This window comes from Balaenoptera musculus, chromosome 2 (genome assembly GCF_009873245.2).
Source record: "Balaenoptera musculus isolate JJ_BM4_2016_0621 chromosome 2, mBalMus1.pri.v3, whole genome shotgun sequence".
Classification (NCBI taxonomy): Eukaryota; Metazoa; Chordata; class Mammalia; order Artiodactyla; family Balaenopteridae; genus Balaenoptera; species Balaenoptera musculus.
The window spans coordinates 63,745,292-63,769,285 of record NC_045786.1 but is presented as its reverse complement, the minus strand read 5'-3'; the positions used below and the strand labels follow the sequence as shown (position 1 = coordinate 63,769,285).

At 35.8% G+C, this 23,994-nt stretch overlaps 1 protein-coding gene across 4 annotated transcripts in view; it reads right to left on the bottom strand.

Moving 5' to 3' along the window:
- Positions 1–23,994, bottom strand: part of UACA (uveal autoantigen with coiled-coil domains and ankyrin repeats) — an 86,129-nt gene that overhangs the window by 25,572 nt on the left and 36,563 nt on the right. For 2 of the 4 annotated variants that reach the window (XM_036842490.1, XM_036842491.1), the window contains exons 2-7: positions 16,454–16,587; positions 11,422–11,510; positions 7,964–8,028; positions 7,116–7,173; positions 1,305–1,375; positions 1,095–1,201 (exon numbers count right to left, since the gene is read on the bottom strand). In XM_036842490.1, the coding sequence (XP_036698385.1) occupies positions 1,095–1,201; positions 1,305–1,375; positions 7,116–7,173; positions 7,964–8,028; positions 11,422–11,510; positions 16,454–16,587 (524 nt within the window). Of the gene's footprint in view, positions 1–1,094; positions 1,202–1,304; positions 1,376–7,115; positions 7,174–7,963; positions 8,029–11,421; positions 11,511–16,453; positions 16,588–18,737; positions 19,218–23,994 lie in introns of those variants that run through there. The other 2 variants (XM_036842492.1, XM_036842493.1) reach the window with 2 other exon arrangements.

Sequence of the window (23,994 nt, the reverse complement as noted above, 5' to 3'; positions counted from 1 at the left end):
AGATCTTTTAAAGAAATAAGGCATCGTATACGTGGATCAGCCAGACCACCCCTTTCTGATCCTAAAATTTATTTTTCAATCAAATTTTCTTAAACATGCTTGGAGCCAGATCATAGTATCACAAAAACAAAGTAATATAAAAAAAGCCACTTTCTTAAAAATCACATTAATGATTTAATTGCTTAAGAATTTCCTCCTTTGAGATGCCTGAACAATGAAAACAATCAGAGCTATAAAATCTGACATCCAAAGACTAATTATACTTATCTACTTCCAGTGAACTACAAACAATAGAATATGTGTTTAGAAGAATAAAAGTAACTGAAAAGAAACCAACAATTTTACCAGTAATCATCTATACAATTTCAGAAACTTGTCATAAATTACTGTAATGCTTCAACTGGTGGAAGGGATGTATTTCAGATACTTTGTTGTCAGAAACTCTATGACTATAAACATCAGAATTATAATATAGCAAGCAGCATGATACACTAGACCCAGAAAAGAGGACAGAGAGAATTACAGATAGAAATTGTTAGTGCACACCAACTAAAATAACATCAAATACAGGTGCAGCAATAAATTAATGAAATCTGTATTGGGGTACAGAAATGAACTCAGTTTCAGAGAAGGAGGTGGCATTGTGCCCAGCAGAAAGGAGAGAAAACACCTTGAGAAAATCTACACTGAAACATGTCAAGCTCCAGGACACGCAAGAACTCCTTTACTCTCAAAAGATTCACTAATGAAGAAGTAGAGACTGTAAATGTAAATTTTTATTCTTCTTCCTTATTTGAGCCCATTTCATTAAAGATTATTTTATAAGCTCAAAATAACTAGGATATAATTACTCTTTTCTTCAGTTCTTTGACCTGAACACAGGCCATAATCACTGCCTGTATTTTGAGTTTACCCTGTCATCATCCCCTATTTCCCTCTCCCTCCTTCTTCAGCCAACTCTGAAGAGTAATAAGTGAGTGTCAATTCCAAGGAAGGGAGAACCACAGGGGATAGAAAGGCCAAGTCACAGCAGCAGAGCTTCAGGATCACTGTGCATCGAGCTGGTGTCTGCGGAGCCGCGATAAAAGAATTACCTGTTTTGTTTGTCTCTGGAATTGATATCCGCCCCTCTATCTATCAGCAGTTGACATATTGTTGGCCTACACATCTGAGTAGCCAGAACAAGTGGCGTCCGCCCATCCTAAGCAACAAGAAAAATAAGACAGCATTCAGACAACAAGTCTCCCAAAACATGAAAGTCAGAATACATGAGTTGAAATGAGAATAAACATAAACTGACTTACTACATCTTTGGTATTCACTGAGGCCCCGTGGTCGCAGAGCAGCTGTATGCTAGAAGGACAGTCTGCCATAGCTTTGAGGAACAAAGGAAAATGACAAATGGTGAACATCTGTTGGTAACACGTGGTGTTTCGCTAGACCCGTGTAAGGCCTAAGTTCTTCAGTCCCTAAAGTACTAGCCTCACATCCTTCATTCTCAGTTTAGCATTATAAGCATTGATTTTTCTATCTGAAAATGGATTAGACAAGATCATTCTGTCAATTTTGTGTAATTTATTAGGACCAAGGAACACTGTCACTCCTGCAGAGGACAAGAATATACTGCTGTTCTAAGGGTAAACACTGATAACGAAAATCACGCTTAAACTTTCGATTTATAGTATATTTTAAAATGTGGCTATAACTTACTGAATCCTTGAAGTGTTAGGGCAGTTTTTTTAAAAGAATCATATACTTTTTTCTTTATAGAAGACCCACAGTAAAGAAAGTATGATTCATACAATTCATATTTCCTTTTCAAAGCAGAAACTGCAATGTCTGCCCTTGATGCAAAAGCAGGGTCATTTTGCTAAAAATTATATGATAAAATCACATGATGCCTCTTCTCTGATCAACACTAGAGTCCATATTTGTATCAGGAAAAAAGTGGTCAAATTCATAAAGTATGACTGTGTTTATACTTCCCATGAGTTTTTATAAAAGTTTTATAAGTTGATACTAGTTTATTTGCACAAAAAAGTATTAAGTCAGCGTTCTTTTTTCTTTTTTTTTTGAGTGCAATTCAATAAAGTAAAACCAAACATACATTAAAAAATCAAGTAAATTTTTCATTTCTGATGTCTTTAATCCAGCAAGCCTTTTATATAAAATATATAATCAATCTTAAAAAGAAAAGATAAATTGAAAGTGAATACATTAATTCAGGAATTATAAAATAACAACCATTCAGGCCCAATCAAAAATAAGAAGGAAAAAATGTAAAGCATAAAAAATTCCCGAGTTATACTATACTGAACAAATCAAGTCAGTATTAAAGGTGCGATGATGGAGAATGCCAGCTGTTCATCCTTGTTCCATGGTAACAAAACTGTGTTGGGCACAGGGGGGCTCACCTAGACCACAGTTCCCAGTCTCCTTTGCATGCAGGCATGACCACATGAGTTAGATCATGCCAATGGAATCTGTCATGAGGGACATGTGCTACCTTCTGAGTCTAGGGCTTTAAAAAGTGGTTATACACTCTTCCATAATCTTTCTCCTTCCTGCTAGCAGGAAAACAGGTACCTATTATCAGCTTCAGCCTTAAAGATGAGGACAACACACCAGGCAATGGTAGAACTGCAAAATAGAAGAAATCTGGGTCCCTGAATGGCCATATGGAGCAGAGGTACAAGCCAATCTGATCATCAGGGCTGTGACATGAAAGAAATAAATTCTGTGTGTGTGTGTGTTTTTTTAAAGCAAATGTTATTTTATTTTGTCACAGCAGTATAGTCTTATCCCTAACCAAGACAAAAATTGCTATCAGGAGTCAGGTGCTGTTGTAACAGATACCTAAATTATACAGCACTGGTTTAGTGGTTGGGTACTAGGTGGTCAGTAAACCTATTTCAGGCTAGAAACCTTGTGATTTTTCTCATACTGTGGCAAAACATTTGATAGATCTATCATCTGTGCTAATTTACAAGGTACCCTGTGTGACTATGGAGCCTTTCTAGGTGAAGCAATAGAAAAGAGCCAAAATTTTAGGGCATATTGGCGGCTGCTTACTGCTTTTAGTAAGAAAGAGATGAGGTCAACAAGAAAGAGATGAGGTCAAGCAAGAATTAGTTATGAACACAGATGGAAAGGAATAGAGTTTCTAGATATTTGGGACCTCACAGGTATAGAGAAGCCAATTGTTTCTCTATACCAAACAGCAAGATATAAAACTATCGTTGGTCACAACTTTTCTCAAAGACAGCCCAATAAGGAAAAATGAAAAAAAAACAAAAAACAAAAAAACCAGATCCAGTCCTGGAATAAAGATCAGATTGAGGATACTATATTCCCATCCAAGACTATTATTTCAGATGACTTTGAGGTGGCAGTATTAAAATGAACAAATGAACTTATTTACAAAACAGAAGTAGAGTCACGATGTAGAAAACAAACTTACAGTTACCAGGGGATGGGGTGGGGGCGGGGGGATAAATTGGGAGACTGGGATTGACATACACACACTACTATATATAAACTAGATAACTAATAAGGACCTACTGTATAGCACAGGGAACTCTATTCAATACTCTGTAATGGCCTATATGGAAAAAGAATCTAAAAAAGGAGTAGGTATGTGTATATGTATAAGTGATTCGCTTCGTTGTACACCTGAAACTAATACAACATTGTAAATCAGCTATATTCCAATAAAATTTTTTAAAAAGACTCTGTAAATTAACCTAATGTTCTACACAGTATTGAACATTTTATAAATAAATTTTCTAAATTTTGGTTAAAAAAATAAAATAAAATGAGGTAGAGAATCATGAGTCCAGAAATAAAAACAAGAAATAAAGGAGGGTTAAGAACTTTATGTCCAGAAAATAAACGGTTCCTGACATATGGAAGTGGTTGGCAACAAATAGCCCAGAAACCTACCAAGGTTTTGAGGGAATGCACTACCCCAAAATCCAAAAGCCCAGTCAGCTAAAACTAATAACTCTTCCTGTGCTTAATCTGCTTATATAGAGGGCATACTTTCCAACATCCAATTTACCTGTAATCTTGGAGGATAATGGACAAGAACCTCCCAGAAGGCAGAGCTAGGGCCCACAGAGGACAATAAGGGATTTCTCCTAGGAAACAAAACCAGGGGGCACCTGAAGGAGCTAACCAAGAAATATACTCCAAGATCTCAGTTTTTGCAAGTTTTGCTCAGCAGTATTTGATACCTGCTGTTGACTAGTGATTGCTGTGTATTTCCCAGTTCCCCCTTTTCCAAAAGGGAGTCTTTATTTTACTTATCCTGTTCTTGCTGCATCACTATATATTGTGAGGAGCAGATCTCTTTTCTTTGAGTTTACAAACTGTTGGACCATGAAGAGCCATTTCAGAGCCAAAAATACACACGTGCACATCACCCAGAAACCCCAGACTTTGAGGTGGCTTCAGTGACTGAATTGGTTATGTATCCTCTCCCTTGGGGTGGGGGTAATGTTCTATGTGTGGGAAGTAGGGGCTGCAGGAATATCTGGAAGGCCAGAGGGCTGGACAGTGGCAATTGTTACCAAAATTTGTTCTCCCCTTCTTCTACAGTGTAGCAGCTCGGCCATGACTAGTTATCTTGAGATTACATTTCTGGGCCTCCTTTACACATAAATACAACTGACTTTGCTCTTGTTGATGGATTATGAGTAGAGGGCTATTTACCACTTCCAAATCTGGGCCTTAGACTGTGGGCATGCGCTCCTCCTATTCTCCTTCCCTTTCCTGCCAGCTGGAACGCAGATATGACTACAACCCTGCTGCAATGACATTGCTGAGGAAGATACCAGAGGAAAGTGGAGCAACAAGATGGAAAGGATTCAGTTCATGAATGACCTCAAGCCACCTGCCAACCTATACCACTCCATTTTTTTTTATAAGCAACTGATATTGGAGTTCTTTCACTACATCGACTTGGTCTTCATTCTAACTTCATCTGTATACCTACTGAACAAATATTAAGATTTCAATCTGTTAGGTTGTACCAGTTTTAAAAACAGGGATAATAAAATCTATAATATACAAAAAATTACACATATTTACTGTACATATTTTGATGAGTTTGGACAAATGCATACACTGTAATACCCTCACCACAATCAAGGTACTAAACATATGGATCACCTCCACAAATTTCCTTGTGTCCTTTTGTGTGTCTGTGTGTTTTTTGGGGTTTGTTTTTTGGGGGTTTTTTTGGTGAGAATACTAAGTACTCTTTCCTCTTAATATATTTTAAAGTACACAATACCATATTGTTAATTATGTGCAATACGTTATTATATTACATTATACAATAATTATATACAATTTTTGTATAATAATTATACCTCAATTAAGCAGTAAAAAAAAAAACAACTAGGAAAAGTTGAACATTGAGTAAATGATATTGAAAACATTTTCAAATGCATTAGGTGTAATAATGGTATTACACTTAGGTTACAAAATAGAATCATTATCTTTCAGAGATAAAAACTGAATTGTTTATGGATAAAATTATATGATGTCTTGGATTTGATTTAAAATATGCCAAGTAGAGGAGAATAATGGGTGGTGGTATAAATGAATCAAGATTAGCCATATGATGACAGCTGTCTAAGCTGGATGAAGGGTATAAGGTATTTTAATATGATAGTCTAACTTTATGTTTGAAATTTTCCATAATAAAACATTTTTAATAATTTTTAAAACATGATTATTAATAAGGTTGGATGGATTAAAAAACAACTATGAGAAGGTGGTAGGAGAATAGAAATATCATGTGACACGTATTCATACTTCATTAAGCAGCAAAATCATTTTAAAATTTCCATCAAACACAATAAATTAGTGCTACAGAAATGAATTATATTTTTTTATGATTTTAAGTTTAATTTATAAATTTGTGTTGATGATTCCACAACTACACAAGCTTGATAAGTATATCACATATGAATCTAGGTCTATGTTTTTATTTATTTTTTAATTATTTAATTATTTTTATTTATTTAAGTAGTAATACAAAATTATCATAAAAATATAAAATATAAAATAAAACTATAGAAACTCACAGGGGTCATTGTGAGGCTTAAATGATAATGTATGTAAAAATGTTCTGCAAATAATAGCACTCTATACCAAAATTTTAAAAAATGCATTGTGTGAGAGATTAAACTATCATAAAAATACATTAAATATTTTTAAAAAGGAAGAAAATCAAAAGTATAAAAGTTTGAAGGAAATTTGAAGTATAATACATTTTTAACAGAGACTACTCTAATCCTCTAATCTACCAAGGATATTCCATATACATAAAAGGAAAGAGTAGGTTTTTTTTTGTTTTGTTTTTTTCTTTCCTTTGAACGCCTAGTTAACTAGGAATTTCAGTCTTAGAGGACTGTCTGCCCAGGGGTCAGACTATCTTACATTCCAAAAATCCTTAAATATTTAACTTTTTTCTAATCATTTTCTTTAAGACACCTAAAGAATAATGCAGATAAATTTTGATATACAGTATGATTAATAAAATCCTTGAAATTACTAACAGAAATCTCTTTTAAAATAGAGCAAATTACAATGATATGTAATTCAGCACTGACACCTCTAAATCAAAACAAGCACCATCACCATTAATTAAGAAGTTACTACATGCCAGGCACTATTCATGATTCAGTTATAACCACTACTGCAGTAGTATTAGTAACTTCATTTTGCAGATGAGGAAAATGAGGTTCAGACATGTTAATGAGGTAAATATAGTTTTAAGAAAGAGAAGTCTTCCTCGTTCCCATTTCTCCTACCAGTTCCCAAGCAAACACATGGTACTTACAGCTCCTTGAGAGCAGGATTATGGTTTATTCATCTTTGGACTTTCAGTATCTAGCAACCTGGCCTGTAAATATTGGCTGAATGATTCTTTTTAAGCCGTACAATCCAATAAATTTCAAATCTGAATAAATAAAAAATTCATAACATTCTGTTTCTCCATGAATTATACAAATATATTCATGTTAAAACGTTGAAATTAATTTAAATGCCCAGCCATTTTAACAAAGATTTGTTTATGTCCAAGTGAAACCTTTGCTTATTACCTGCATCGTGAAGTGCGGTTCTTCCCTGCAGGTCAACATGTTCAGTGGGACAACTGTACTGTTAAAACACAGAAATTTAGTAATCTAAGAAAGTTTTATTTTCAAGTTAAATATCGAGACTCAAATGAACAGCTGTTATTTAATCTTAAAAATATTGCATTTATCAAAAACTCTAAAGAGTACTAGACAAGCCATAAATATTTTGACATGTGACAAATATAATAACATTATACTGTAAATTTAACAGTATTCCAGTAAACAGGAAAACATATGGTACATTACAATAGCATGAAATATAGAAACTGTTATTGTTTGGGGTTTTTTTCCAGCAAAAATTAAAACTTGAACAATTGAATCAGAAAAAACAAATGAGTTCTGCTGTGAAACTTAGTGGCAAACATGTTTAAGGAAATGTGTGACTAGACCTTTCAACTGAAAACGTAATTTAGCCCACTAGTTCACAGAATTTTGTGGTTGTCTGATTATAAGCTTAACTAATGATATTATGTAGTGTGAGTTATTGATGTTTATACAGAAATATATAGATCCTATGCTGTATCACTTCATCTCAAGTCATATACCAGATGACAGAAAATTCCAATCTCCAGCTAATGTCAACAGGAAGGTCAAGTCTTTGTTGTTTATTTTTAATACACTGAGTTATGCAATTCACTTCCCTCAGAGTTTTTGCTCTTTATTGTTCACATTCTTTCACAAATGATGGAAAAAATATTATGTAAGCTAACAGTCGAAGCTAGCCTACTATTTTCTTTGATCTCAAGTTCCAAAAACACATCCATTATTTGCAGTCAAAATAATAAAGTCAAAGTATTAAACACTTTTACTACCTGTAGAAGTTTTTGTAGACACAATGCATGTCCATACTTTGCAGCCAGGTGAAGAGCATTCCTCCCTAGAAAAGAAATAATTTTAAATATATGATAAGGGTTATTTTCTTCACATGTGAATTCTCCCTAGAAATGTGCTTCACTTTTCCAAAATCAGTTGACAGACTACTTCATTTGTAGGCAGGCTTTAAGTTTCTAAGATGTCTCACCCAGTTTCATATTTTAATTAGAGATAAGGTACACACCAAAACAATGAAGGTGGGAAGAAAAAATAAACATACAAACTCATTACAGAGCAAGAATTTTGTCTTATTCACCACTGTATCTCCAATACCTGGAGCAGTTCCTGAAACAGAGTAAGTAATTAAATATTGCCATAGGAGAGAAGGGAGAGAAAGAGAAAGAAAAAAAAAAGGAATGGGGATAGGAGGGAGAGAAAGATAACTAGATTTCACATAACATTTCTCAATAGGCAGTGTGGATACTAAAATGGAGAAAGGTTAAGAGATGTGTCAAAGAAAGGGTATTCTCTAACAAATTTTTATGCTTCAACTAAAATTCAAAGTTTACAAAGAGATTCTGTCTCTGAAAATCAGACAATTTGTTCAAATATGTGATTAAAATGTGCAAATTTAAAGGAAATGATGAGGGGAGCAGGGAAGAGGTCACCAGATAATCTGGAAGGTTAACTCTGAATACTGAAAAAGGTAATTTCCAGAGAACATTCTACCTCCAAACACTATTTCTCCTAATTGTACTTCTTTATACAAATATCTTTCTTGGATGGTGAAAACTACAAGGGTTTCACCAGACTATTCCAGCTTCCAATCTTTTTTTTTTTTTTTAAATAACGTCTCATGTACACTATTTTTTTTAAAAATTAACTTATTTATTTATGGCTGTGTTGGGTCTTCGTTTCTGTGCGAGGGTTTTCTCTAGTTGTGGCAAGCGGGGGCCCCTCTTCATCGCAGTGCGCGGGCCTCTCACTATCGTGGCCTCTCTTGTTGCGGAGCACAGGCTCCAGACGCGCAGGCTCAGTAATTGTGGCTCATGGGCCCAGTTGCTCCGCGGCATGTGGGATCCTCCCAGATCAGGGCTCGAACCCGTGTCCCCTGCATTGGCAGGCAGCCAGCTTCCAATCTTTAATGCTCTTAATTTCCCTCTAACTTCACAAACTTCTCCAAACATAACTGTACTTCACAAGTAGACCTTTCTGCTAGAAAAGTAATGTGTGTTCTGTACATCCTGGATGAAGGAATAAACTGACTTTCAACTCTCATTCAGTTTTATATGCATGTAGATACGTGAATAAGTTTTGCTGGGTCTGATCATTTCTGTGTAGCTAACAGGTTCTAGAGCAAAAGGCAGTGAGTCCAGACCTTTGAAGAGATATAACATATTCAACCACTTCTAAACATCCTCTACAAATAAGTCAGATGTAACAATTTCAAATTTCAATTTGCTACTGTTCATGAACAAACTTTCTAGAAACATTTCACATCCTGAAAAGCGACTAGAATAACTGTCACTTACACGAGAAGTTAAGAGAGAGCATGGAGTGGATAGTGAGGATAGACACAGTGGCAACAGTCCCTGGTGTTTACCAAAACGCCACAGAAACTTGGTCACATTAAAATGTCAGGTCAGGGCTAAGGAAATACCAAATCCAGCCACTTGAGATAGTATAGCAAAAAATCATGGAAATATCACATCTAAAGTATATCACCCTGAATTACACCAAAGGCACGTACCTGGCAAGACCTGGGTCACATATACCTCAAAACCACACTAACTTGAAATCTAGTTATTTTCAATCTACTTTTATATTGCTAGCAAATAAAGGAGTTAAGATAAAATCCATAAAGATTGTTTAATCAAATTTTTATCAAATATCCACATCTGGATTATAACAGACAATATAACAGCAAATGAGACAAGGTCCTTCTTCTCAGGAAAGGACAACTCTAAAGACAAACATAATTAAACGCATCAATAAAAACATGACTAAACAACAGCAAAAACAAAAGACAAAATGGGTAAAACAAGGTATGCCGGAATGCAGTATATGAAAAGACTTGGGAAAGCATTTGAGCTTCATCTGCACTGAAGGAGGGAGGGCAAAAGTCACTTAGACTGGCCACTAGGCCGAAATGTCCAGAGCAGAAAGAACACAGACAAAAACAAGAAAGACACGTGTTTGAACTGGAATCAGCACAATAAATAAATAAAGTCTTATGAATTCTGAAATGGTACGGTTAATCCAAAATTTCTAAAAATAAATATTCTTCTGCATCAGTGGAAAACATATATAGAAGTAATAACAGTTTTTTGTTCATTCAGAGGTGGCAAATAAATTGAGTTTCATCTTCAATTAAGGTAACTTTAGGTAAAGATTTTCCTCACTAACTCATTTGTGATCTCTCTCTCTCTCCCTCCTTGCCTTCCATTTCCAAACACAATGCTGTTTAACAGTAATGTATTTATTTATTACATGTATTTACATGGAGTCATAGGATAAAACATTAAAGTTGTCAAGGACGTTCTCTGCTCTAGGTCAACTCCCGTATTTAACTGAAAAACAAAGTAGAAGTGCAGAGAAATAAGCTGCCACAGGTCTCAGAGAACTGAGAATGATTGTCCAGATGAACAGAAAACTAAAACACTGAAGAAAAGCAATAGCTATACTCAAATACTTAAAATCTATCTTGTGATGTGCAGACAAACTTATGCTGTAATATTTTAAAAGATAGACATAGGTATGACTAAGTTTAAGCAGAAGGCCTGGTAAGAGACAGACTTAAACTGTCTATTAGAAATAATTTTTATAAATATAGCTAGCTAAACACAGACCAGGTCTCCTCATGAGGCATAATGGTTAAAAACACAAACTCTGACTGCAACTCATCCACTGAAAGACCCTGGGCAAGTGGCTTAACAGCGCAGTGCCTTGCAGCCTCATTGGCTTGATGTGAGGATAAAATGAGTTAGTACATGTAAAGCGCTTAGCAGAGTAGTTAAATCTATGTTAAATAAGTGTCACCTCTTCTTGTTATGATCACTACTGGTGATGTTGTTATTATGAGACAGTTAGTTCCTCAACACAAGAAATGTCCAACCAAAAACCAAATGACCTCAGGACAGCGAGAATTCATATACTGAAGAGTATATGAGTATAAACTAAATGGCCCCTAAAGGTTCTTCAAAGTCTGAGATTTTAGAATCCTGTAGCACTACCAAGACCAGCCCTAGACCTCAGGTCTCCAGCTGCTCATCCGTTCGGTCATCCTTTCTGCTACATCCCCAGTACTTGCCCTCTCCCCCAGAGCAATACCTCAGCTAATTAGAAACAGAAAGTTAAGGATTTCTCTTTGTAAATCACATTTAGGTCTGATTTAGAGCATTGGCAGTGGACAATGCTTGTCTTCTCTGTTGGTAACTGACTATGGAGGCAAACATACCTGCGGTGTCACTGGTTGTAATATCAACTCCATGTATGAGGATGGCATTCAAACACTCAAGATTCCCCTTTGAGGCTACAACATGAAAGCTAAACAAAAAGAAAATACTTGTTATGCCATGGAAACTACTCAAGGTCAACTTAAATGTTACATAAATGTCACCTTATATTTAATACTCACACATACATACACACACGTGTGATCATGCATTTTAAAGGCTACATTAGAACACCTGTATATTTAATACAAGAAAAAAGAAACCTATCTCATATTACTGAAAAACTCATTTTAATCCAAATTTACACTATTACCTCTATAGTTTATCATTTCAATAACAAAGGCACTGGTGTTTAGACCTTAATAAATGCACTGAAAAGTTTCTATCAGATTATTTTGCTTAGTTTCAAATATACTGAAACCGCCAAAACAAATGAAGTTACCACGGAATGCTAAGGCCAAAGACAGATCAAAACACTTATCCATCTCTTTAGAATTATCATATTAAACCTGGCATAGAAAAGTCTTCAAAACAAGCTAAGCTACACTTGAAAGCCACAAAAGATCTGGCATCATCTTCTTCCTGAAGTACTACCACATTATTCTTCCTTTTACTCAGAGACCTGTATGACTGGTTCAAATTTCACACAAACAGACAGAGTTGAACACGTTTTCTAATAAGGCAAGTAAAGTCTGCTTAAAAAAATAACTTTAAGCCGTCAAGTACTCAAGATACATGATAAAATATCCCATTGTTTCTTTGATCATCTAATACTTTCTTAATCAATAAACATTTACAGAAATATTTTGTGTGCATTAAGAACTGACATTGTAAGTAAATACTGTAGGACTTGTTGGCAAAGGACACTGAACTCAGGTCCTAAACGATATCGTACCCATCGTGAAGATGCCAGGAGGTAAAGGCTCAGCAAGGTGCCTGGATACAGACACACTTGGCAGCACACTCCCTGTCGGGGTCTTCCCTAACCATACCATTTGAAAATTTTACATTTCCCCATCCTCTGCAACCTTAGTACTCCTAGCTCCCCCATCCTGGCCTTCATTATTCTAAGTAGAATTACACATTTTCTAATACTATATATAAATTCAAGATTTATTTTCTTTATGGTCTATTAATCTCTTCCTACTCAACTAACTAGATGAAAGCGGGAATTCTTGTCTGTTCTGCTTCCTATTATATTCCCAGAACCAATGAAAGTACCAGACAGATGATGCACCCTCAAATATCTGAATAACTGAATGCTTAGAGACAAAATCTGGAGATAGCTAGCAAATTCATTTCCAGATATTACAACACTAGCTATGCCTCTATTAGTATTATAAGGGATATAAATACAAACTAGAGACTGAGCACTGCTAAGTAAAGTAAACCAGGTTTGTGTAAAGTTTGAATTAGAGAGAAAGAGATGTTTCTGATAAAAGGAATATAGTGTTCTTAAAAGTCAGATAAGTTCTCCTTAAATTGCTATAAGGCTGAGGGTATCAATCTCTTTGCAACACTGAAGTGGGGAATTATACTATGCAATGCATCATGAGAACCTTTTGAGGAATGGTAATTTCCGTCAAGCAAAGGTTTTTAGTCTTCCAACAATCTTGGGGATCTCATTTTTTGTCTGCTTGTTTTCATTTCTTAGCTCACAAAATCTGAAAGACTTCTTTCTTCAAAATAACTCAACATTATACTGATGATGCACTTAAAAGGGCAGAAATCACAGCAAATCTACAATGCATTATTAATACTGTTGTGCTATAAATAGTAGATGTGCTTCAGAAAGACGATATATCAATCATTAAATTGTATGCAGAGTTGCAAAGGAAATTTGGAAAACTGCTTTATAGAAATACTCTTTTTCAATTAAAAAAATCAACTTTAAGTTTTCGTTTTTTAAACAAGACAAGTACTTTTACTTCTATAATAGGAGATCCAGGTAATATGGACAGTCCCCACCTCTGAGGACAACTAGAAGAGCTGCATAAAAAATAATACATCTGCTTGAAGGTATCAGTAGGCTAACAAGATAGTGAAAAATTACTAGGCCAGTATGCAGGGAAGGACAGAGGCCCAGAGAGGTGAGCTTGGTATTTGGGGCTCCTTTTTGTCTAGGAGCATTTGCTGATTCCAGAGAAAACAGCTGGGAGGCTGAACGGTACTTTTGACAGCCTGAGGGGATGGAGAGACAGGAACTGGAATCCATGGCTCTCCAAGTGGCAGTGAAGATTCTTGGTGAACCTGCCCCATTTTGCCTGGGCAAAGGGCTACACCCTAGGAAAGAGGCGAACAGGAAGAAAACAGATCCTTGCAGTGACTATGGCTAGGCCTCAAATATTTCATTTTTGAAATTGGATAGAGGTCAAGAAGGACATGTTACTTTTGTCTTAAATTTCAAGAATTAAAAACCAAAAAAATCATTCAAAATAACATTATTTTTATAATTACAGAAAATATATTTGTAATATGTCCTATACTTGACTAAATATAAAATGCTTTAATTAAGAAAGAATACAGGGGGCTTCCCTGGTGGCGCAGTGGTTGAGAATCTGCCTGCCAAGGCAGGGGACACAGGTTCGAGCCCTGGTTTGGGAAGATCCCACATGCCGCGGAGCAACTAGGCCCGTGAGTCACAACTACTGCGCCTGCGCATCTGGAGCCTGTGCTCCGTAACAAGAGAGGCCGCGATAGTGAGAGGCCCGCGCACCACAATGAAGAGTGGCCCCCGCTTGCTGCAACTAGAGAAAGCCCTCGCACAGAAACAAAGACCCAACATAGCCAAAACTAAATAAATAGATAAAAGAAACCATGTTCTCATGTGAAAAATTAAAAAAAAAAAAAAAATTAAAAAAAAAAAATCTCTGAACTTTAAAAAAAAAAAAAAAGAAAGAATACAGTTTGTGTGTGAATAACAAAAGGAAAATATTTTATCCTATGAATCCCAGAAAGAATTCTACTTCCTACAGTGAAAACCTCAGAAACTAATACTACTCAAATATTTCACAAACTAAAGTTCATAGTTAATCAAATTACACCAGATTTTCGTAATTCTGACCATTAATACAAATAATTTCCCTCAGAATTGAACCTTAGATCAAAAAAATCTGAACAAAAACTCAAGTAATCATTCATTCAAAACATTCAAAGCATGGACAGACAGAACTGAAGAAATTAGGTTTCACTGAAGATTTTCATCCCAAAGAAGATCCTTTTATCTTTTAACATCTTGGCATTTTGGAAAAAAAATATGAAAAACAGTCAGTTTTAGATATTAAATTTTCACTATTTATACTGTGAGCCCTATAAATGGTTTAAAATTAGCAAAAATAGAAGCAGGACTCAAAATAACCAGTTTCTGTAGCTATCAAATTGCCTACTTGATAAAACTGAAACAGTATAAAAAAATTGGAACTTCTCAAACTTTATTGCTCTTATGAACAACTTAAAGTCACGCTTTGCTATTTTCACTATACTTAAATATCTAAGCATTCTAAGGTAGTGACCTACATCAAACATTAACTATCCACTTCCTAATATTCATTTCTATATTTAGTATCTGGTTTCCAGTTATAATGGTCTAAAAAAAAACTTACACAAGTATAAGGCGGAGAGGAATTTTAGGAAACGAGACTTTTCACCTCTAACTTTGGAAGGTTTCCCAGATAAGGTTTTAACTGCTATATTTATAGAGGGTAGTAACAGAAGCTAGATCTACCCTTTAATCCAACTGCTCCCCATCCTCAACAGGAAGAGAAATGATAAAGACTGGGGAGGGGTGAGAGAAAAGATACCTGGTTCATAAGCATGTAAAGTCCTCAGTAACACAAAAGCAAAAGGGTTGGATCACTACCTGTATCTCCCTAAGTCACACTAGTCATTCTGCCTCCCTACTGCCCTAAACATTCTCATTTAAATTAATTACCCAAATATAAAAATGGATTGGGGGTTAAGAGGAAAAGGCAGTGTAATTTACAGAACTCTTCCAAGACAGAAAACTTGGGTTTACATCACAGACCTGTGACTTTTTTTTTTTTTTTTGCTGCATTGGGTCTTCCTTGCTGCGTGTGGGCTTTCTCTAGTTGTGGCGAGTGGGCTTCTCATTGCAGTGACTTCTCTTGTTGTGGAGCACGGGCTCTAGGTGCGCAGGCTTCAGTACTTATAGCACGCAGGCTCAGTAGTTGCGGCTCGCGGGCTTAGTTGCTCCGCGGCATGTGGGATCTTCCCGGACCAGGGCTCAAACCCGTGTCCCCTGCCTTGGCAGGTGGATTCTTTTTTTTTTTTTAATTAATTTATTTATTTATTTATTGGCTGTGTTGGGTCTTCGTTTCTGTGCGAGGGCTTTCTCTAGTTGCAGCAAGTGGGGGCCACTCTTCATTGAGGTGCGCGGGCCTCTCACTATTGTGGCCTCTCTTGTTGTGGAGCACAGGCTCCAGACGCGCAGGCTCAGTAATTGTGGCTCACGGGCCTAGTTGCTCCGCGGCATGTGGGATCTTCCCAAACCAGGGCTTGAACCTGTGTCCCCTGCACTGGCAGGCAGATTCTCAACCACTGCGCCACCAGGGAAGCCCGGCAGGTGGATTCTTAACCCCTGCGCCACGAGGGAAGCCCAGACCTGTGACTTTTAATGAGACTAGACCAAGTTATTTAACCTCTGTAAACTTTTCCCTACTTTTTTCAAAGGGCCACTGCGAGGATCAAATATGATAAGGAGTATTAAAAAGCTTATAAACAAAATTGCACCGAATAAAAATGCACCAAATAACCCAGGCTATGGTTTGCCACAGCACCCAAACAACTAGACCACTGGGTAGTATTTTAGTATTCTTTCTCTCACTTGAAAATCTTTCATATTGAGAACAATTATTAGTCCAAATTGTTTGAAAGTGATGTTGAAAGATTTTATAGTGTGGGTTTTGATAAAGGTTTTTTTAAATTAAATGTTGATAACCATAATTCACAAATTTCATTTGTATCCCAATGGTCTACCCAAATTCTCTTTAGGGAATTATCGTCAGCAATACTCACGCAGATCTGCCTTCCACATCTAGTTTGCCTGGATTGACCCCTTTTTTAGCAAGGAGTGAGGACACTTTTTCTACATCTCCCCTTTCCGCTGCTTTCATCAATCGGTCATCATATTTGTTCCAATCTGCTGCTTGCTACAAAAAAGAAAAAAAGAATGTAAACATGGCATACTATATATATTAGTAAGACTTCCCAAAGAAGGGGAGAAAAAAAAGAGAAGGGAAAGCAGTAATGTATAATACATCACTCAGTTACCAGCTGCACCCCAAATTTCCTTGTCCCTGCTGTTCCAACGTCACAAAAAGAAACTTTCCAGAACACCTGATGTACAAGAAATATTTTAATTATACTTTTGAGAAAAAGGATGTCTCTCATGTTTTCTGCCCTGCTTTCTTTGCCTTCAGAGCAGAGAAAGGAGATGAGCAACTGTTGAACACCTACCCTGTTCCAGGCATGAATGACTCGAACAACCCTAGTAAACTAGAATTATCATCCCCACTTAACAGATGAGAAAAATCAAGGCTCCAGGGACATTAAATGACTCAAGCAGCCAAGCCCAATCAAGATTTCTCATGACTTCCAAAATCAGTGTGCTCTTTTTTTTCCTATTCTGTAACTCATGCTTTCAGATTTGGCTCTGATTATCTCCCAAGACCCTTAGATACAGTGGAATTCTGCACACCTTTTAAGAACCCCACCACCACTACTCGTTTAAAAGGCACTGTTCAAAATATAATTATGGAGGCAAATTACACACATGTACACTCAAGAGAAAAAGCAATCCATTATGCTTATATATTAGGATAAAAAGAAACTTCTACATAGAATAAAATGAAAAAAGACTCTAAAGTATTAACTACTTAAAAATCCTAAAATTATAGGATCACAGATGACTTTCATTTTCTTCCTTCTTTACATTCAACATATATTGCTTTTGTTAAAAAAAGATTTTTTATTTCAACAAAAACTTAGCGCATGTGTATTTAAAAGGAAGCTCAAAGGCAATTTTTTTTAAATAGGAGAATGTATCACATGATGTATATTTTAATTATATCAAGGTTATCTTTAGCTCTGATTGGAGAAAATATATTCAAGACATTCTGTAGCCAATAACTTCAACCTTTTCTTAGTAGGTAGAAATGTAGAACCCAGCACTAAAATATACATTATTTAAACAAGTAAGGTTTTAGCCTTTTAAAATTTTGTACAGTAAACTTATTGCTAAATTCTTTGCTAAGTCCAGCGTCATTTCTAGACCAAAAAAAGATGTACATATTTTTCACTTAACTTACAAAGCAATTCCTATATCCACAAATACCATAACAAATTTCTGGAGGGGGGAAATGAATCACTTAAATGAAGCGTATCCTCTAAATGTTTGATCAGTATGATTATTTTATATCTACTATCCCCTCTAAACCAGAAAAAAAGAAAGCAACCAATTTTCTAGCTAAATAAGCAATGTATTCATTAAATACTTGAAGTGAAAAATATAAAGACTGAATATGAAAAAAGATAAATACATTAAAATTTTAACCCACCCCTGAAATCTGATTCAAGTACCTACACAGACTTCAGAATTGTTGTCTCTAGTCAAGTTTGGAGATGAACCCACTTCCTTCTAACTTGAAAAGTTCAAACTACCAACTATGAGTAGCGGCTAAGCCCTACTCACTAGCTCAAAGTCTAAACTACATTTTAGGCATCCCCTTTCTTTAGCTTTAAAACAAAACAATCAGTTTACTGACTCTAAATTGGGGAGTGGTAGTAGATGTAGGCTTTGTGCTTTCAAATGCCTAAGGGATTAAGTCATGTTTAGCACACAAACACTTGCTCTAAATTGATTAGTTTATCCTTGCACTTAGAACAACCCAACTTTATTTCCAGGTAAAGTCCTGGTGGAGAAAGGAGCTATTTAAAACACTAAAACAATTGTAAAATCCAAAAGTAAGGCTCTTTAAAAGATAATTAAATGGAATTAAAGTCTCATATTATCCTGTGATTCTCAAGTCTACTCCACTAAGCATTGTTTTCCATTTTGGTCCACTGTCAGTTAACAGAAATACTGCTCAATTATTAAGATTCTATTATATGCTTTTTAAACACAGAAAAAGAAACAAGAACTTTTGTTTTCTATCACTAACCCCAATCTGCTAATCAAATAAAGCAGAGAGAATATAATAAGACAAAGAAACCAAAATTAATAAGACAGTACATTTTAAAAGAATACAGTTCAAAAAGCCTAGCCAAGACTCTTGTTACACTGGACTACAGGGATACCTACTCTGTTCTTAGGAGCACAAGAAAACCAACAGTTCATCATAGACAGGATTTAGTTTCTTGTTGCTAACAGCAAACTACTTCGCATTAAGTTACAAATCTCTGTAGCTCACAAAGCAAGCCCTCAGAGAAACGCCTAACAAGTGACTCGCTCCTTCTCGTTACAACTCTTCCTGTTCTGCAGTCTTCATGCTGGGCTACACTTAGCTTGGATCTCTAACGATATTTTCTTCGTCTTCAGGATCCTTCTCCGCCTTCATAACGCTTGAAAATTATCTTCCTTGCTGTGCAGCACTTGAGTAAGAGCAGCCCCAAATCAGGTACTGTAACTCCTCCTATTTGTTATTCTTTAGAAGCTGTCTTTCAAAGCTGTCCCTTTTCAGGGACTCCACTGGAAAACTTCAACTCTGCATCCTGCCGCCTCAACACTGCAACACAGACCAGCGTCTGTGCACGAGAAAGCTGTCCACATCCGAATCACCCCGTAAGCAGTGTGTAGGCTGTCTCCCATTGGTCAGGATCTATTTTAGATTCCATAGGCCTTGACAGCTGAGTGATAGATAGAGAAGAGCAGCTAAGAATATACTGTAAATTCATGCTTCTCCTCTGAGTAATAAACTTGAGGTCTGCTAGGGAAAAATGACTCAAACACATTGTAAAACATGCTTATTATATCAAAGCAACTTGCGTGACATCACGACAAAATTGTTAAGAGACAAATTTGGTTATTCCACAAAACAATATTTAAAACCAGTTTCAGTCTTAGGATCCTCTATCATGAAGTTATAATAAACTTGATAAACAGAATATAAAATTCTATTTTAAGCAAATGTGTCACACTTTAATTTAAGGAAACACACACACACAGAAACATTTTCAGATTTTCTCCATTTTCCTTGTACCCCTATCAGTCTCGTTCCGCATACAACCAGGTTTCAGCTTACAACTGCTGCCAGTCTGTCTCCTAACACGTTAAATGAGAAGAGCCAGAGGCACTGCCAAGACATTAAATAGTCTGCATTACGATGAATACTTTTCAACAAATTTTAAATTTAACTCAGTACTCTTAATTTCCAAGTTTAGCACCCTGCCTAATATAACAAGTAAATATTTTATCAGTGGAATCAAATTATCTAGATTCAGGGATTTTAACAAACAAATAAAATGATTAAATACTAGAGGAGACAAATGCATAAATCACTGAACAAGACTGTAAATAAAACTCCATGTGGGGACAAAGCAAACAATCTCTCCACATTCTCCATGATGTTTAACATGCTTGTACCACAACATTCCTTACATTATCAAGGATGGTGACAAATGTCTACAAGCTCCAGGGTGTTCTGTACCTTCTAGTTCCCACAGTAACACAAGAGTAATTTACACTTTCTCCAAAAAGGCAGATTTGGGAAATCATTTCATGGGAATGCTAAACATCCCAACACAACTGTTTATAGGAAGGAGGTAACTCTATACTATAGATCATGCTGCCAGTTAAAAGTTCTGTTACGAATTTCATCAAGAAATCCACTTCCTACTATTTAAATTTAAAATATTAAGTACATATTCTAATTATAAAATATGTAAGATCATATACCATAATGTTTTATTTTTGAAACAATGATTTTTTTTTTTCCCCCAAATCACATTAGACATCACAGTGGATTCTTGGCTGGACCCAGTGACTCCACCCACTCCATTTCACCCTCTTCAGAGGAAATCTGGGTGGGATAGAACTCAGGCCCTGTCCTTTGGTTAACAAAGCAAGCACATTCTTTCTATATATAGGACAGCAAAGGCAAAGGAAATAAAAAGACAGGGGGAAATCTGTAATGAGTAATAAAAGCCATATATGGAGCTATCTGTGCTAATAACTAAGGCTCAGGAGATGGGATTTACGTGCCCTCCTATTCTGCAGATATCCAGAACCTCCCCAGCCTCTGTGACTTACTCTCTTGTTCCTACTCTCGCTCCCGCCTTCCCAGGTATTTCCCAAGAACTCTAAGCAAATTCCCACCTCTGCTGTCCCCTGTGCCTGTAAGGTTCTTCCCTCACCTTCATTCTGGTTCTTCTTAAATATCACTGCATTAGAGGGCTTCTCAAACCTCTGTATCTAAACAGTACCAGCCCCATTCTACCCTTGCCACTCTTTATCTTTCTGCCCTGTTTCACTTATCTTCATAATAGTTATCAGTATCTGCCCTTATATCATATGTTTACCTGTTTATCAGCTTAATGCCTGTTTCTGGTATTTACTTCAAAAGTAATCAGAATAATCAGGGGGACAGATTGAATTCAACAGCACATTAAAAGGATTATACACCATGACTAAGTGGGATTTATTCTTGGAATGCAAGGACAGTTCATCACATGAAAATTGATCAATGTAATACACCACATTAACTGACTTAAGGAAAAAAATCCATGATCATCTCAACTAATGTAGAAATATCATTAAATAAGATTTAAAATCTTTCATGATAAAAACACTCAAAAAACTGGAAATAGAAGGAAATTACCCTAACATAATAATGGTAATATATGAAAAGCACATAGCTAACATCATATTCAATGGTGAAACACTTATCCTCTACGATCAGGAACAAGAAAAGGATTCTCACTCTCACCATTTTTATTCAACATAGTATTAGAAGTCCTACCCAGAACAATTAGACAAGAAAAGGAAATAAAAGGTATCCAAATTGGAAAGGAAGAAGTAAAATTATCTCTGTTTGCAGATGCCATGATGTTATACATAGAAAACCCTAAAAATTCCACAAGAAAAAGAAACTGTTAGAACTAATAAATGAATTCAGCACAGTTGCAGGATACAAAATCAGCACACAATAATCAATTGTGCTTCTGTATACACTAACAATGAGCAATCCAGAAATAAAATTAAGAAAACAATTCCACTTACAATAGCATCAAAAATAATACAATAATGGGGATATATGTATACTTATAGCTGATTCACTTTGTTATACAGCAGAAACTAACACAACATTGTAAAGCAATTATACTCCAATAAAGATGTTAAAAACAAAACAAAAACAAAAACACTAACTTGAAAAAAAAAATAATAATACAATAACTAGGAATAAACCTAACCAAGGAAGCGAAAGACCTGTATACCAAAAACTACAAAACATTATTGAAAGAAATTAGAGAAGACACAAATGATAGAAAGACAGTTCGTGTTCAGCTTGGAAGACTTACTATTGTTAAATGTCAGTACTACTCAAAGCAATCCACAGATTCAACACAATCTCTATCAAAATTCCAAAGGCATTTTTTTCAGAAATAGAAAAATCCAGCCTAAAATTCATACTGACTTTCAGGGGAAACCAAATAGCCAAATAATCTTGAAAAAGAACAACAAAGTTGGAGGTCTCACACTTCCTGATTTCAAAACATATTACAAAGCTACAGTAATCAAAACAGTATGGTACTGGCATAGAGACAGATACTTAGATCAATGAAATAGAATAAAGAACCTAGAAATAAACCTTCACATATGTGGTCAAATGATCTTTGACGAGGGTGCGAAGACCACTCAATGGGGAAAGGACAGTCTCTTCAACAAATGGTGTTGAGGAAACTGGATATCCACATGCAAAAGAATGAAGTTGGACCCTTATCTTACACCATATAGAAAAATTAATTCAAAATGATTAAAGGCTAAATTTAAAGACCTAAATTTAACATCTAAATATAAAACTCCTAGAAGAAAATATAGGGGAAAAGCTTCATGACTTTGGATTTAACAATGATTTCTTAGATATGACACCAAAAGCACAGGCAACAAAAGCAAAAATAGACAAATGGGACTACATCAAACTTAAAAACTTCTGTACATCAAAGGACACAAACAACAGAGTGAAAAAGCAACCTAAAGAATGGGAGAGGGCTTCCCTGGTGGCGCAGTGGTTGAGAATCTGCTTGCCAATGCAGGGGACACGGGTTCGAGCCCTGGTCTGGGAGGATCCCACATGCCGTGGAGCTGAGCCTGCGCGTCTGGAGCCTGTGCTCCGCAAAAAGAGAGGCCGTGATAGTGAGAGGCCCGCGCACCGCAATGAAGAGTGGCCCCCGCCTGCCACAACTAGAGAAAGCCCTCGCACAGAAACGAAGACCCAACACAGCCATAAATAAATAAATAAATAAAAATTTAAAAAAAAAAAAAAAAAAGAATGGGAGAAAACATTTCCAAATCATATATCTGATGAAGGTTTAATATGCAGAATATGTAAAGAACTGTAACTCAATTATAAAGAAACAAATAACCCAATTAAAAATGGGCAAAGGACTTGAACGGACATTTCTCCAAAGATGATATACAAATGACCAACAAGCATATAAAAAGATGCTCAACATCATTAAATTAGAGAAACGCAAATCAAAATCATAATGAGATATCACTTCACACCCATTAGGATGGCTACTATCAAAAAAATAGAAATAGTAAGTGTTGACAAGGATGTGGAGAAATTGGAACCCTTGGGCACTGTTGGTGGGAATGAAAAATGGTGCAACCACTATGGAAAACAAGATGGAGGCTCCTCAAAAAATTAAAAATAGAACTACCATATGATCCAGCAATCCCTTTTCTGGGTATATATCTGAATGAATTGAAAGTAGGGCCTCAAAGAGGTATTTGCACAACCATGTTCACTGCAGCATAATTCACAATAGCCAAGAGGTGGAAGCAGCCCAAATATCCATTGATAGATGAATGGATAAACAAAAGGCGGTATATACATGCAATGGAATATGAATCAGGCATAAAAAGGAAGGAAATTCTGTCATATGCTACACCATAGATGAATCTTTAGGACATTATGCTAAGTGAAATAAATCCCAGCCCCCCAAAGATAAACACTGTATGATTCCACTTATATGAGGTATCCAAAGTAGTCAAATTCATAGAAACAAAATGTAGAATGGTGGTTACCATGGTCTGGGGAAAGAGGAAAAAGGGGAGTTGTTGTTTAATGGATATAGCATTTCAGATTTGCAAGATGAAAACCTTCTGGTGATAATTTACACAACAATGTGAATATACTTAACACTACTGAAAGATTCACTTAAAAATGGTTAAGATGGTAAACTGTGTGTTTTTTTACCACAATTAAAAGTAAAAATAATAAAACAAAAATGCAATCTCTCACAAAATCATTAGCATGATTCATATCAATTAATAAACTTTTCAAAAACAAAATTAAGAGGGTGAGGATATACATGAAACAAGATTGGCCATAGGT